General features: G+C 42.2%; 1 protein-coding gene across 1 annotated transcript in view; it reads left to right on the top strand.

Moving 5' to 3' along the window:
• Positions 1–17,672, top strand: part of ADAMTS20 (ADAM metallopeptidase with thrombospondin type 1 motif 20) — a 298,739-nt gene that overhangs the window by 116,670 nt on the left and 164,397 nt on the right. The window contains exons 7-9 of the mRNA XM_077472691.1: positions 12,838–12,878; positions 13,087–13,192; positions 14,632–14,778. Of these exons, the coding sequence (XP_077328817.1) occupies positions 12,838–12,878; positions 13,087–13,192; positions 14,632–14,778 (294 nt within the window). The remainder of the gene's footprint in view (positions 1–12,837; positions 12,879–13,086; positions 13,193–14,631; positions 14,779–17,672) is intronic.

Genomic DNA, 17,672 nt, shown 5'->3' with positions numbered 1-17,672 from the left:
AAGTATAAAATTTCTACAAAACGAAAAAAGGGAATTGTGTGATGCCCTGAATTTCTGAATGGCACCCGTGTTAATTAACCGACCTACTGTGTTCACAATGTGGGAGAGCAGCCGCTTGGCATGGGCTCGGAAGCAAGCTGAGATCACTGAAGTAGCATTATCTACTTCAGGGTTTTCCAGCTTCCAGTCAAGTATCTCATATACCAATGTACCTACGTATGTATAAGATGCAATTGCCTCAAATTATGCTTTAAGCTGGGATACACTCACTCAAATCATGAAAATCACCAGGTCTGGATGGTTTCACAACACAGTGCTACAAATTACTCTTCCTGCACTCTACCTTATGAAGGCCCTGAATGTGTTGTCCCACTGCACGTTGAATGCCCTTCGGACATGTATAACCATTACTCCCAAAGACAGTAAGGACAAGACCTCCTGTACTTGTTTCCACGCCATTTCACTTTTGAACATAGATCTTCAATGGCTCACAAATGCATTGGTTAATCCCCTATCCCATTTCTCACCAACATAGTGCATTTTGATCAAGTGGGTTTTACCCCAACTTGTGAGGCTTGTGACAACATCATCAAATCTCATCCATACAGCCGACTCTTCTGAATTATGCTAGCGACTGACGAGAAGGTGCTTGATAGGGTCAAATGGGCCGTCATCACATCTGTCCTGCAAAAATTTGTGCTTGAGGAGACTATGTTAAAGTGGATCAATGTGGTCCACTCTATTTCCTTGTCCACTGATTCTGATTCTTTGATCATATGCAAAAGAACAAAACAGGCATGCCCGCTCTCCCTTCTCTTGTTAACGCTTACTTTTGAACTCTTTCTCAGAAAAATTCAGCTCAATCTAATTATTTCAGGTCTCTGGATTGGTGACACTTTCACAAAATTCAGACCCTGCTGTTTGGTTGGCAGTGGGGGATGTTCTCCTGGTTTGACCACAGAAATATGAATGGCAATCTAGCCTTTGTTCCTATATCTCATACAAGCTATGTCAGCCCACATCCTCACAAACTTAACAAAAAAAACAAGTCAACATACTTTTCACTAAATTTGAGGCTGATGGCCATGGCTCACTTTAAATGGTCTCTTCTATGTTTATCAAATTAATATGAGGAATCACCCTTCCAGATCTTGTCAAATATCAGCTAGCATCCCATCTAACTTATTTACTGGTAGGAGCCCTTGGACCCTAAACAACGGCTGTGACTGGAAAGGCAGCCCCTGACATGCCTCTTCAAGGTGTCCATGTGTGGTGTCTTAACCCATCTTTGAAGGTGCACCCCAAGGTGGGCTTATGCCAAGGCCTGTCCTGTGACCTGACCTGTGCATAGTCAATTAAATCTCTTTGGGTTAAAGAGATGGCCCAGGCTTAGCTTTGATTTCCCTGGGAAAATTTCAAGTTTCTCATTTTATATAATCTGGCACTGGCCCTCCAGGGGTGATTTGACTACCCCCCGATGGCACTTTTGGTCTAAATCTGTGGAAAGCATTTGTAATGCTACCCCCGCAGGAGTCGGTAGTGAATAGGGTTATTTCCCACTCTGCACAGCCAGGCACATTCATTTTCCATTCACTCTGGAGTCAAGAAGCAGTCTTTCCATCTTTGTTTTTTTTTTATTATTTATTTAGGAGGGTTAAACTTGAATGGAAATGGTTGTTATGAGATGCCCATTTGATCAGTAGGAAACTCTTCAAGGACACAAACTATATACATCCGATATATACACACACCTCTTCTTCTACCTCCAGCACAGACTTGCTTGTAGAACTACAACTCCCAGGACCAGCTAGAACTTTTTGATCCAACAAATGCCCTTTGCAGGCAGGGACCGCAGACCCCTTTAGTAGTGCAGCAAAAATAGAGGTCTTTGGTGCTAACTGTCCTCTCCTGTGGCTACTGCTCCCAGTACCACCTTATTAGGCAGCAGCTGCCCCTTTTGCCAGCCCTCCTGGCTACTTCTCCACAGTCCTCCTAGACCGACTCTGCATCCATCCCAGACTGCTTGCACCCAGTTTCTTCAGACATGCCTCTTAGCCCTTTGAGCGTAACACTCACCAGCCCTCTTGACTGCCTTCCTCCCTGAAGATTTGCCCGGCTGTGTTCTCCCGCTGTCCTCCCCTTGCTCCTGTACATGCTAGTCAGGATCCCTCTGTGTGTCATGAGAAGGGGTCCCTTCCACACCCAAGCCCAGGCTGCGTTCACCCCCCCCCCCCCGACTGGGGAGCTACTCTCAAAGACCCCGACAGTATAACACTCCATCTCCATCTTCAACCCAAATTCCACATTGCCCCAGCTGGGCTGATCCTGAGTATTTGAGGGGGCCTTCTCCCTGCCAACCCTTCTGTTGGGGATTAGCCAGGGCCCTCAGAATACTCAAGCTAGCACCTCCTAGACCCCTTCCAACTGCTTCTGAAACCTTCTCTTAGTTTCCAGCAAGCAGGGAGGAGTCATCTAGCCTACCTGAGTCACTCAAACCCTGACCCAGAAAAACACAATTTACCTACTCTAACAGTAATCCTATCTTTAGCACTCTAGCCACACTAGGGGGTGCTACACATTACAGATGTAACACTTCTTATTTTCTCTACCACCTCTGATCCCATCCAGTTCTCATTGTGCATCCTGTATAACATCTTCTCTTTTCCACAACAGCAATATAGGGCCCTTACCTGCAATACTGGGAATATGGCTTAAAATAATCTTTCACTATAGAACAGTGTCAGAAAATGCTGTGTTTCTCCATTAAATTCTTTGTCTGCTCAAATATCAGAAGACCAACTACAAAACGTTAACACAGGACTTCTACTGTCCTTCACAAATGTTACCCTGGTATATCACTCTGCTGTTGGACATGTGATCTGGAAAAGGGGACCATTCTCCAAATGTTTTGGTCTTGTTTAAAATTGCCGCCTTTTTGGAGAATAGTCAGGACCATCCCGTACTCCTGAAGGCCTATCTTTTTTTTGTTTTACATAACTCTCACATCCCTGTAAGAAAATTGATCCTCTGCCACCTCTTTAACGTAGCTAAATCCTGCATCCCACTAAAGTGGAGGGATCCTTTACTTCACTCAGGATAAACACAAAATCTATTTAAAAATGTGGTTTAATTGACTTGACTTCTCCTTCTAAGACGAGAGGAAGGCTCCGATAGGTTCCCTACCTAATCCCCCCTACTGTTTCTCCTCTAACTTTTTTTCTTCAAATTCCTCTAGTCTTTTACTCACTCTTGCCTTTCTCCCGGGTTACTTGCTTTATTTTAACCTCTATTCCCTGTTTTTTTCCCACTCTTCACCCCACCTACCAGACCAATGAACCCACACATCTGTGTTCAATTCACTTCATACTTGTCATCGGAGGATGTCCTAATTTTTACTAAAGTTTACTGAAAGACATACCTTGATTTCTGCTACTCCTAGAAGACAACCCCAACTACTACTTTTCTTATAGTGCTGTCTGTTATTGAACTGTAACTTTTAATGCACTGAATTTATGTTTTGAAATGAATAAGTATAATTACTTGATGGGATTTATCATATTTTGGTTGTGGCCTTGTGCTCGTAAATTGTCATAAGGGACTCTTTTTGATAAATAAATAATTAGCAAAAAAATAAAACCCGAATTGTTATAAGACTGATTGCTGCTGCAGGTTTTTGTTTTTTTGTAAATATCTAAGGACCATAAACACATTCTTATTGTGTTAGCACTAAACCCGATCTGGATAACCTTTTATTATGCCAAGCACTGTGCCTTATGAAAAAGTGCTTTAAAAGTGATTTAAAAAAAAAAAAAGGTATAATACAGTTCTCACCTTTTTTTTAAAGCAGTGTTGAACCAAAAAACAAAAATATAATATATTGCAGCTTATCAATCATTACATGTGACAGCCGCCCCTCTTTTTTTAACCTGAACTCAAGCTTAACACTTTATTAGTTATAACAAACAAAGTTTTTTTTTTTCCTTTTTGGGTAAATGTTTTACATAAATACAAGCTGATCACTGTAAGCACCCCTGTAAGTAGTAAATGGTTTGTCTCGACCCTGTATCCTGCTACATCTGCAGAACAGCTTGTTCTTTTTAAAAACAATATACATACTGGCCAATAGTGATGGGCGAATGGTTCGCCCGGCGGTCGTTTCGCGGCGAATTTCGGCCGTTCGCGGTTCGCTCGCCTATTGCCGTCGTTCGCCCCGGCGGACTTACGTGTTTAATGTGTAAAAGAACTTTGACCTATGATGACACATCTATCATGGGGTACAGGACAGCCAATTGAGACATGACAGCACATGGACACTTGGAAATTCCCCCTAACCTATAAATACACCCGATCCGGTGGCCATTTTACATTCTTTCTTCTGTCACTATAGGGAAAGGTTGCTGTGTGGAGTAGGGAGAGATAAATCGCTAGCTATTTGGTACACAAAAGTTCTTTTCAGGACTGGTATAGGTGTTAGGTGTATATAGGTTTGCTGTGCTACTGATTGTTGCAGCAGCCTGAGTGTCTTTTGTCAGTTTAGAGAAAGGGAAAGGACGGTGTGTGCTACAGGGAGAGTCAGTTTAGTCGTCATCATCATCATCATCATTAGCTGTTACTATCAGGTCCACAAAAGAGCTATTCCAGTAACCACTAATCGTTCCAGTCTCCTCTTTTTTGCCACTTTGTATAGGGACAGGAAGGAAGCAGTGTGTCAGGCAGTGAGGGTCAGTTTAAAGACTTGCTGTTACTATTAGTTCCACAAAGGTTCTTTTCAGGACTGGTATCAGTGGTATGGTAATAGGCTTGTACACGTATAATATTCTTTCTTCCAAATATAGAAAGAATATTATACTTGACTGCTGCCCTTCTGCTGCAGTCTGCTAATCATTCACAACTCACTTGTTCCACAAAGCTCTTTATCAGGACTGGTAACTTGGTCTGTGTAGGGTGCTACAGTACATAGGGTTGAGTGAGGTACAGTCTGCTGTTCTGTAAGGACCGCTATCGGTCCACAATAGATAGGGTTGAGGTGCACCACTGCTGACCGCTGCCCTATACTGCAGCAGTCCTTCATTGGTATAGGGACTGACGTACAGTCTGCTAATCACTAACACACAACCTGCTTGGTCCACAAAAGTTCTTATAAGGACTGGTAACTTGGTCTAGGGTGCTACAGTACATAGGGTTGAGTGAGGTACAGTCTGCTATTCTATAAGGACTGTTATCGGTCCACAATACATAGGGTTGAGGTGCACTACTGCTGACTGCTGCCCTATACTGCAGCAGTCCTTCATTGGTATAGGGACTGACCTACAGTCTGCTAATCACTAACACACAACCTGCTTGGTCCACAAAAGTTCTTATAAGGACTGGTAACTTGGTCTAGGGTGCTACAGTACATAGGGTTGAGTGCGGTACAGTCTGCTGTTCTGTAAGGACCGCTATCGGTCCACAATAGATAGGGTTGAGGTGCACCACTGCTGACCGCTGCCCTATACTGCAGCAGTCCTTCATTGGTATAGGGACTGACGTACAGTCTGCTAATCACTAACACACAACCTGCTTGGTCCACAAAAGTTCTTATAAGGACTGGTAACTTGGTCTAGGGTGCTACAGTACATAGGGTTGAGTGAGGTACAGTCTGCTATTCTATAAGGACTGTTATCGGTCCACAATACATTGGGTTGAGGTGCACTACCTTCTTTCTTCATTTGGCTCACTTCCTTGTCCCAAAAAAGCACACCGTACTATATGCCCCTACCCTCCTCTTTGAAGAGGTTGAGCGGTGTCATATTTCTACTGGGGCTGCTTATGATATCCCTGTGCTGTGCTGACTTCCTCCTGGGGGTTCTTATTATGAGGGGATCACACCATCCCTGTGCTGTGCTGACTTCCTCCTGGGGGTTCTTATTATGAGGGGATCACACCATCCCTGTGCTGTGCTGAGTTTCTCCTGGGCCTGCTTATTATGAGGGGATCACACCATCCCTGTGCTGTGCTGACTTCCTCCTGGGGGTTCTTATTATGAGGGGATCACACCATCCCTGTGCTGTGCTGAGTTTCTCCTGGGCCTGCTTATTATGAGGGGATCACACCATCCCTGTGCTGTGCTGACTTCCTCCTGGGGGTTCTTATTATGAGGGGATCACACCATCCCTGTGCTGTGCTGACTTACTCCTGGGGGTTCTTATTATGAGGGGATCACACCATCCCTGTGCTGTGCTGAGTTTCTCCTGGGCCTGCTTATTATGAGGGGATCACACCATCCCTGTGCTGTGCTGACTTCCTCCTGGGGGTTCTTATTATGAGGGGATCACACCATCCCTGTGCTGTGCTGAGTTTCTCCTGGGCCTGCTTATTATGAGGGGATCACACCATCCCTGTGCTGTGCTGACTTCCTCCTGGGGGTTCTTATTATGAGGGGATCACACCATCCCTGTGCTGTGCTGACTTCCTCCTGGGGCTGCTTACGGTGCTGCTGTCAGTGCTGTATATCACGGTGCTGGTGTGAGTGCTTAATGTCACGGTGCTGCTGTCAGTGCTGTATATCACGGTGCTGATGTCCGTGCTTAATGTCACGCTTCTGATGTCAGTACTCTCTATCACGGTGCTGCTGTCAGTGCTGTATATCACTGTGCTGATGTCAGTGCTGTATGTCACGCTTCTGATGTCAGTGCTCTCTATCACGGTGCTGCTGTCAGTGCTGTATATCACGGTGCTGATGTCAGTGCTGTATGTCACGCTGCTGATGTCAGTGCTCTCTATCACGGTGCTGCTGTAAGTGCTGTATATCACGGTGCTGATGTCAGTGCTGTATGTCACGCTTCTGATGTCAGTGCCCTCTATCACGGTGCTGCTGTCAGTGCTGTATATCACGGTGCTGATGTCAGTGCTTAATGTCACGCTTCTGATGTCAGTACTCTCTATCACGGTGTTGCTGTCAATGCTGTATGTCACGGTGCTGGTGTTAATGCTTTATGTCACGCTGCTGATGTCAGTGCCCTCTATCACGGTGCTGTTGTCAGATGCCTCTATCACGGTGCATGTGTCATTGCTGTATGTCACGCTGCTGGTGATCATCTCCTGCACCCTCTTCTTTGCCTACCCTGGTCCCTGACCTTCCCTCTCCTCCATTGCCTTCATGCGCTCCACAGTCCTGAATTGTCAGAACAATTTCCCATATAAAAAAAGAATGCTTGTAGTTATCGATCCCAAATTCACCTCATACATGTATTATGTCATTGGCCATGTGGTGGGACTATGTTTGCCCAGCTAATAATTATCTCCTGGCTGCAAATTTGACCTAAAGGTTGGCGAAGTTCGCCTCCCATTGAAGTCAATGGGGCCCGCAGCGAACGTTCGGTTTCGCGAACGGTCGGCCTCGTTCGCGGTCCGCGTTCGCGAAACGTCCCGTCGGAAGTTCGTCCATCACTACTGGCCAAATCACCAGGCTAAAATAAAAGAACAAAAGCCTAGAAAATAAAATGAAAGAAATGTAATAAATGTTTGCTTTTGGGTTCAATACCACTATAATCTTTAATTTCAGTGTTGCTTCTTCAGCCTCTTTCAGACAAAGGCAGGCACCTACTTCAATGTCAGCCACATACAGTATCATTGCTCTGGACCAACTTCCTGAGACTGTATTAAAGCCTCTTGTGATGGGTGACATGATAGTCCTCAATGCAGTGTGTGGGATGGTTGGACCAAGGGATATGTCATCCTCACCTAGGTTAGAAATTAGTAAGTGGGAGCCAGTACGCTGATAAAGGTGCTTGCTTTCCCCCAAAAAATTTACATGAAAAAGTAACAGGTTGGGGGGAGGGGGTTAGAATTATGCCAAGTATTTATTCTGAGTGAAAACCCCCTTTAGCACCAGACTGTGGATGGGCACTCCTATGTCATCAACTACAATGCAGGACCAGCAATGGTTGATAGCACTGTATTGTACACAATGTGCTGGTGAGATGGGTGCTTACAAGGTCGATTGGAGATTGTCAAAAAGAGAAGATTTGGGGACTGGTCATCACAACTGGATCCAGTGGGGAGAAAGGTAATGGGACCCTTGATTAAAGTAACTAATGCTTACTTTGTAAACTATGTTATATCATCCCCTAGAAAAAAATAGCTTAAATCCCCTCAGCTTGGAAGGGGAAGTTGAAGAAAAAAATAATAAAAGTGTTTTTATCAAACCACACTCTTGTACTAAATTGAAAAACAGGTATTGGTAGTAAACCTGAAGCAGTATTTTTACAAAGCAGTAGTAGAATCATGTCTATTTAAAAAGTTTGTTTTGTCTTTGTACGGCTGTCTTCCTGAGATAAAGACAAATGCCGCATCACTTAAGATACTACAGATACGTTAAAATGATTTTGTTTTCTTAAAACTAATAATTTACAGTCTAAATAATGTATTTTATCATTTCTAGTGGGAATTTATATTTTTAAAGTAAACTCATAATAAAGTTGTACAAAGTCAACTAAAGCTTAGTCTGTACAGCAGGTAGCATACAGTAAGGTAACAAAGAAAAGGCCCCTGCCCCCACCTATAACTGGCCTTCACAGCAAGGAGCACATGGATGAGCAAACGCATGAAAGACAAAATCAGAGCAAATTCCCAGCTCAACTTACCAACCAGTCTGTTAACCAACCGAATTAACCTGTCCAACAGTCTACGTTAAAATAAGGGGTTTAGGTAGCACGCATTTACAAACGCATACATAAGCTGAAAGGCCTTGGCAAGGCACCCTGTGTATTGCTTGCTGTCCTACCACTACTAAATTTATGAGAGTATCCACAGTAGGATCACATGCATTCTAATAGATAGATGAGGAGCAGGTGAGCCAGGAAGCTTCCCAGTCCTCCTTAAAGGCACAGGGGGCACACTGGACACCCAGCACATAGCACAATGGCAACAAAGGTGTCCAGCCTGTCCCCTGACCAAATTGACATCAGTAATAAAGAAAAGGCCCCTGCCCCCACCTATAACTGGCCTTCGCAGCAAAGAGCACATAAATGGGAAAATGCAAAACATTAGAATGAATGTGATCCCACTGTGGATACACTCATACATTTAGTAGTGGTAGGACTGACAGCAATACACAGGGTGCCTTGCCGAGGCCTTGCAGTTTATGCACGTGTTTGTAAATGCGTGCTAACTAAACTCCTGTTTTTGACAGGTTAATTCAGTTTGTCAGCAGACTGGTTGGTAAGTTGGACTTGGAATTTTCTCTGGTTTTGTTTTTCAAACATACAGTAAGGTGCCTGTTACTATTTCTACTGTGTCGCTTGGCTCTAAGAATTTTACTGGAGCCTTATAAGAAAAGAAAAAAACACTTTAAACTTTCCCCAATCAGTACTCACCGACAACAGAGCCTATCACTATACTCAAGTGCAAATTCAGGATTTTCATAACATTATAAAGGGTTTTAGTGGGGGACTGGGAGAGCAAATAGTGCTAGCAGAGCAGAACAGGATCCTTGTGGTCTTGGCCAAAGTTAGCCTTGTGTAACCTTACTGCATACTAATAATTTTGTCTTAATTTCTAAACCTAGAATTGCTGGCAATGTGCATTTTAACTGATTGATTAACGCATTGATGGCCAGGTAAACAAAGGTGAAGAACCGGAAGTGACAAACTACTCGTCACTCCCGGTTTCCAGGGTTAAGGAGAGAGGGAAACAATGTCAGTTCCTCTCTCTCTCTCTGTACAGGGCAGCCATCAGCACTGGCTGCATCGCTCCCAGCCTCCGCAATAGGACAGGAGAGTCCAGGAGAGGTGGTGGGTGGGACCCCCTTTCACCACCTGCAGAAGTAATCGAGTGACTAATTAACCACTAAAGCCCCATTCACAGTATCAGATTTTCTGATGATTTTTTCCTTCAGATTTACCATAACCATATAATATGAGGTCAAATCTTAGGAGTTTAAATTTGTATGCAATTCGGCAGGACCTTGTACTACATGGTTTTGGTAAATCTGAAGACAAAAATCAGCAGATAAACTGATAGTGTGTATGGGGCTTTAGATCATGTCAGCCTGTAAGAGAATTTCCGGCTGAAAAGAATGATTGCAGGATGATGCCTGTAGGTGCAGGCATCATTCCGGTATAAACACTGAAACCCAAGGACATACAGGTATGGACCCATGGTGGGAAGTGGTTAAAGGGGTTGTAAAGTCAGAAGGTTTTATATCTTAATGCATTCTATGCATTAAGATAAAAAGCTTTCTGTGTGCAGCGGCCCCCTAAGCCCCCCTAATACTTGCCTGAGCCCCATCCCTGTCCAGCGATGTCCACGAGTGTCTCAGCTGTCTGAGATTCTCCCTCACGATTGGCTGAGACACAGCAGCGCCACCATTGGCTCCCGCTGCTGTCAATCAAAGTCAGCCAGCCAATCAGGAGAGAGAGGGGGGGCCGGGCCACAGCTCCATGTCTGAATGTACACAGGGAGCTGGGACTCAGCTCGGTTGCCCCATAGCAAGCTGCTTGCTGTGGGGGCATTCAACAGGAGGAAGGAGCCAGGAGCACCAAAGAGGCACCCAAGAAGAGAAAGATCTGGGCTGCTCTCTGCAAATCCACTGCACAGTGCAAGTAAGTACAACATGTTTGTTATTTTTATTGAAAGAAAAACAGAGCTTTTATAATCACTTTAAGGCGCTTTATGGCACAATGTGTTGGGTAGCCCATTCAAAATGAATAGGCTGAATAGGCTGGAACACACCATGCATTGTGGTGTGGTGCACTGCAGGTGCACAAGGGTGCCAGTCAGGATAACGTGCATCTTCCCAGTTCCCCACTAAAACAGCCTAGTGCAAATGAGCCCTTAGTGTGAAATTATGTCTAGAGGGAGTAGTGCTACTTTTGCCCTTACTGATCAACTCTTTAATTAGATTTGCTGCTACCAGCTTTTTCCTTGTGCGTCGCAACCTGTCCAGGTGTTGTCATGCCAGTCCCGAGTAGCATTTGCCTTTGAGCTGCTTGGTAGGTGTATTTAAACAGTTGGTCGGTGGATGTACAAGCAGTATCTGCCTCTCCTGTCATTACTGCACAGTGAATTTTTAAATTGAATGTTTAGTGAAAAAAACATATTCACTATATTTCTGAAGTATATGCACAGTTCCCTATGCTGTTTTTAACCACTTCGCACCCAGGCCAATTCTGACATTTCTCTCCTACATGTAAAATTCCTAATTTTTTTGCTAGAAAATTACATAGAACCCCCAAACATTATATATGTTTTTTTAGCAAAGACCCTAGAGAATACAATGGCGGTCATTGCACGCTATTTGCCCAGCAATTTTTCGAACGCGTTTTTTTTTAGAAAAAAAACTGTTTCGTGCTTAAAAAAAAAACAGTAAAATTAGCCCAATTTTTTTGCATAATGTGAAAGAGGAGGATACGCCGAGTAAATAGATACAACATGTCATGCTTCAAAATTGCACGCGCTCGTGGAATGGCGCCAAACTTTGGTATTTAAAAATCCCCATAGGCGACGCTTTAAATTTTTTTACTGGTTACATATTTTGGGTTACAGAGGAAGTCTAGGGCTAGAATTATTGCTCTCGTTCTAACGTTCGCGGCGATACCTCACATGTGTGGTTTGAACACCGTTTTCATATGTGGGCGGGACTTACGTATGCGTTCGCTTCTGTGTGCGAGCTCACGGGGACAGGGGCGCTTTAAATTTTTTTATTTTTTTTTATTGTTAATTTTATTTAATTTTTTTAGTTTTACACTTAAAAAAAAAAAAATAATTGATGACTTTTATTCCTATTACAAGGAATGTAAACATCCCTTGTAATAGGAATATGGCACGATCGGACCTATTTACTGTGAAATATGGGGTCAATAAGACCCCATATCTCGCCTCTAGGCTGGGAAGAGAAAAAAAACAAAAAAACGATCCTGGCTTCCTAGCCAGATCGGCGCCATTAATTTGAATACCGAGGCCGGGCGTGACGTCATAACATCGCGCCCGGCCTCCGAGCGATCATAGAGACTCCGGGGACAATCTAGTCTGCCGGAAATCTCTATGATTACTTGCTGGGGCCGGCGGATCCTGTGACCGACTCACCGATGGAAACGGTGAGTCGGTAGAAGCACCGGAGGGCGGTGGGAGGGGGGGCGTCCCCTCCCGCCGCCCGTAAGAACGATCAAGCGGGGGAACAGCCGCTATGATTGTTCTTATGGTGTAGGGAATCACCGGCTGAAAACGGCAATATCTGAATGATGTCTGTGGCCTCAGGCATCATTTAGATATAACCACCGAAACCCCATGACGTCAATAGACATAGTGTGGGAACCAAGTGGTTAATACATTACAGTACAGAAAAAAATCTATGAAATATGCCAGAAATCCAGTGAGTGCCTATCTTTCTGTAGTAAACTCACAAGGCTGCCTTTGCTGCACCAAAATACCAAGGATACTTGCAGTGGGTTTAAAAATATGAAAACATGACAAAATGTTCTTGAATTGCAGAAATCTAATGGGTATTTTTACAGTAATATACACTTTACTAGCTGAAGAAGGTACAAATATTGTATCTGTGTTCTCCAACCTAGGAAAGCTATAACAAGTGGAGGTGGAGAAGCAGATTATAGCTTTTTGAATTCTGGTGTATGGGTAATATATGTATTGAAACCTCATAAACAGTATTTTATGTATTGTGGTTAGTTTAGATGCTGATAATTCTTAGCATAGGCCATAATAATTTCATTATAACAGAGAATGACATGCTAATGGATGTAGCATGCATACATTGACATTGACATACTGTGAATATAAAATAGCATTAAATATAACTTATGAATTACTTTAACAAACATATGTGTCTCTTTTCTGCAGAGAAGACATATGCAGAGCCAGTAATAAATGTGATACTTTAGGTAAGTCCTTTTTTGACATGATGTTTACAGGAGATGTTGAGTTTATACTTTATGGACTTAAGGAGTATTACCGACTTCAGAAATGCCTAATGCTAATATTTATGTTCAGGCACCGTTGAATAGTTTCTTAGAAAATGTATTCATAAACTGACCCTGAGGGATTATGCTAAGAACAGTTCAATAAATTATTCTGCATATACTTTTACAGGATTAGCTGAATTAGGAACAATGTGTGACCCTCAGCGCAGCTGCTCTATCAGTGAAGAAAATGGCTTAGGTGCTGCATTCACTATAGCTCATGAACTTGGACATGTGTGAGTATTACCTTTTTCATGTCAAGAAATGGCAACATGTTCCTTGAATGCAAATTTGGCTGGAGTATAAAAATTTCAGATAAACCAATTTAAAAAGATACACAAATCAAGTCCATATTTCACTCTCTTTTAATTGTTTAAAGGAAAATCGGACCACTAAAAAGGTGAAGGCTGCCATTAGTAAACTTCCTGTTTGAAAAATGTCGGTGACCTAGATCAAATATAAAAATCAGATGTCCTCTGACTGCGCTAGCTACAGCTGTGCCAGATCAAGTAAAAAAAAAAAAAAAAGAAGATATGGGGTGGGGGGCAGGGAGTCAGGCCTTTTTAGAAGGGGATGAGTAATGGCAGCCTTCGAGTTTTTTAGATGGCACGTTTCCCCTAGTATTTCATTACTGATGTTACTTTACGTACTGAATAACATTTTTAGCTTAAAGCACAACTGAAGTCCTAGAGGTACATACTTAGTCAGAGAGACAATATACTAACAACCAACATATTTAAAGTCTTACTTCCATCCCCCCCCCCCCCCCCAACTTAGCAGTTGTGCAATATATCTAAATATGATTGAATAGACCAATATTTATCATAGTTGGAGTGCACTGACCAGTACACTACATAATCTAGCAGACGTGGTCAGGCACCAACACCCCCAGTCTTCCTCTGTACTACAAGTCTGAATAAGGAATCTTGCAAGGAGGGTTATGATCAGTATTAATCTTTGCCAGCAAAGAGCACTGGAGTAGGTGGGTAGAAAGCACAATTTTACTAATAAAAAACAGATTCCGAGGCACTTCAAAATGAAAATCAGTTGCAAAATCTTAAAATACAGTGGTAGAAAAAAAAAAGGCTAGCCATTAATGACTGTTTTTTTCTCATTCAGCCCATGGGCGGAACAAGAGAAAATCAATTGGTTCCCATTGCTGATTATTGTATTCAGTAGCCATGGAAGCTGAAATATAGTGGTGCCGCCGAACAGTGACTGCATCTGACAATAATTCGATGTCGATAATTCTCTACTCTACTCAATTTTTTAAATGCAGGGGGATACCCAAGGCTTGACATTTGGCCATAATTTGCCCTCTATGGCCCGCTTTGGACTTTAGTCAAACTTTTAGGATGTTTAGAGTATATTGTCAACTGTAGATATAAAATATGTATTATGTAATAAGTGGTTTTATACTATACCGTTACTCACAAAAGAATTCTTTCTGTGCATGGTGATGCTGTATTATTCTCTTAAAGTCTCAGACGCAGAGCAGCATTACGCTGCTTGGCTGCATACTGCTAATATGTTGCTGTTTGCAAAATGTGAAAGTGAAGGAGCTGAAAAACAAATGATTTTCGATAACACTGATGGGATTAATTTAAGAAGTAAACATTTATTTTTGAATTGTGATAATCTGCTCTAATGACTTGTTTATTACTTTTTGTTTTAGTTTTAATATGCCGCACGATGACAGTTCAAAATGCAAAGACATAGGAATTAAAAATGAATTTCATGTGATGTCTGCGATTTTAAGTCACGACACAAGCCCATGGACATGGTCTAAATGCAGCCAGAAATATGTTACTGAGTTCCTAGAGTGAGTATTTTTTAAGGCCATCAATTAATGTTAATAATTTTAGGTGTTTGCCGAAGTGCATTTAAATCAGAACTATGAATAGCCCAAGTAGAAGATAAAACAGCAAACCTGGCATTTGTTGTAATATTCAACTTTAATCCAGAGATTTCCCTTCCTGTCCTTAGTCTGATACGAAGATTTATTTAAACCACTTGCCTTTGACTCCCCTAGTCTGTCTCTGGACTGTGAAAGGACCCTAGAAGAAGAGGATCAGGGCTGCTCTGTGCAAAATGATTGCACAGAGCAGATACGTATAGGCAAGTTTGTTATTTTTACAAAAAAAAAAAAACAAGGGTTTACAAACCTTTTAATTCCTGTCTTTCATGTCTTCCTCTTCCTAGAGTTCAAATTTGAAAAAGAACTCCTGGAATGATATCTTTATTTACAATCTGCTGACTTACTAATAGTTAAATCGGTTGTAAACCGCTGGACTTTTTTTTTTTTTTGTACCTGCAAGGTAATATCATAATGTGCTAGTATGCATTGCATATGCGTGGGAGCCGCCGTTCACGGCACAGGCCTCTGAAGAAATGGCACGGAAATTGACTGTAATTTTAGAAATTGATTGTTTTTTTGCATTAATAAATAAATTGTTTGCATTTTTATATCTGCTTATATATTTATTTGTATACAATTCTTAATGTGTACCGGAATAGTCCACATGCTCCCCTTTATTGAAGGGTCTGGGATGGGGACTATACTCCCAAACCTCTGGGTCTCCTACACAGCAATCATCCCATCATTTCCCTACCCCTCATCACTGCTCCTCTTGCAGAATCAAAAAATGTTTTGTATTTTGTGTACTCATTAACAAAATGCAAAGTGTTCTGTGAATTGATAGGGGAGAGGAGGGGTGGGTAGTGCAATTACTGTGTAGCACAACCACATCTCTCTTGTACATCTCTGCTGTAGCACAGCCACACAATTGGAGTGCCACAGTATAGCAAAAAGCTATACTTTCGGTGCTGCAGCTGTGAGCTTGTACCATTGCTTTCAGCCAACTCTTGGCTTTTCAGTAAAAGTGATCACTTATACTGCAAATTAAAGGTGCCCCCTCCAACTTGCTGCTGCTGGCCATCATTGGTTTCAAGCTTAAAGCTTACAGAACATCTGTTCCCTGATCTCCTCTGTGATGTATGAACCTGAAAGCAACAGGCATTTTGTCACTTCCATGTTCAGAGTTGTCATTCCACAGGTACTGTGGTCAGTTAAACAGCTAATCAAGCATGATCTCTGCTCGATTAGCTGCAGTGGAGGCCAGAGGTGATATTAGGGGTCTAATAGACCCCTGATGTCTCCATAAGTAGCACCTGTCAGATAGTGATGCTATCAGATTATAACCTGCTGCCCGCTAACAGTACAATTACTGCTAGAGGGCAGCAGAGCTGGGCACTGTGACGTACCTATATGTTGTGGTGTACTTCCTGGTTTAGAGGCATGTGCCCCCTCATAATCTGTGCTGTGATTGGACACAGCACAAATTTATCAGCAAGTTAAGCCAGTCATTTTGACTGTATATCTGCTTATCATCTGTGACCAATCACAGCACAGATCTGTGTGTTTGTAAACACAGGATCTGGCTGTATGTTTCCCTGCCATTCACAACTGAAAGCAAGGAGAGAAACCCAGCCAGATCTGTGAGTAAATTCAGCATGCATTCACTAGTTAGGCACACAATTAACCACCTGATCACCCATGTCACCCAGCCATTGCCATTAGTATAGCATCAGTGTACAGTATTATTACTGATCACTGTATTAGTGTCACTAGTGACATCAGTTAGTCAGTTAGTGTCCCTCTCAGCCCCTATCAGTTAGTGCCAGATTGTATACCACACTATCACAATCACACTATAAGTCACTTATCATTGCAAGTACTAGTATAGTGTCTGTACAGATCAGTATCTTGATCATCATCAGAACTAGACTATGTACCCAATAGCATAGTGTCCCCAAAAATGCAGTGTAGCAGGATCAGCCCCAGATTATTGCCGACACTTGCAACATGTACTGTAGCAGAATACATTTTGGCATACATTTATGAAGAAATATTTGGTGGTGATCAAATACCAACAAAAGAAAGCTCAATTTGTGTGAAAAAAAATATATAAATTTAATTTGTGTGCAGTGTTGTATGACCGAGCAATTGTAAGTTAAATTTGCGCAGTGCTGAATAGCAAAAAATGTCCTGGTCATGAAGGGGGTAAAACCTTAAGAAGGTCAAGTGATTAAAAAATGTTAAAAAGAAAAATTAAAAACCATCTCCATCGAGCCATGCACACACAAATGCAAACACACACATAGGGTGCATAGGCCGTGTAGGTGTAAAAACTGATTGCACCATACATGTGATGTATTGCTATAAATGTCCAGAGTGAGAGCAACAATTCTAGGGCAATTATTAATGGTAACCTGTAAACTGATGACCTGTAAAGGCTTTTAAAGTGTTGTCTATTGACAATTTTGGGTACCAAAGCTGTTTGCAAATTCATGGTCAGCCCTATTTTAAGGCTTGGCATGTTTGATATCTGTTTGCTCAGTGCAACCCACAACTTTTATATTTTACCAAAAAATGGGTTATCATATTGCGTTTGTGTACGCTAAAATGTATTTTAATGTATTTTTTACTGGAAATATGTGTTTGATAAACATTTTCACAAATATCGTGCAACATAAAAAAAAGTGAGTACACGCCTCACATTTTTGTAACTATTTTAACATATTTTTTCATGTGACAACACTTAAGAAATTACACTTTGCTACAATGCAAAGTAGTGAGTGTACAGCTTGTATAACAGTGTAAATTTTGCTGTCCCCTTAAAATAACTCAACACACAGCCATTAATGTATAAACCA

Source organism: Lithobates pipiens, unplaced genomic scaffold (genome assembly GCF_037356315.1).
Source record: "Lithobates pipiens isolate NorthernLeopardFrog02 unplaced genomic scaffold, aLitPip1_a1.2 Scaffold_8, whole genome shotgun sequence".
NCBI lineage: Eukaryota > Metazoa > Chordata > Amphibia > Anura > Ranidae > Lithobates > Lithobates pipiens.
Note: the sequence above shows the minus strand (reverse complement) of the source record. Positions and strands in the feature narration are given on the sequence as shown.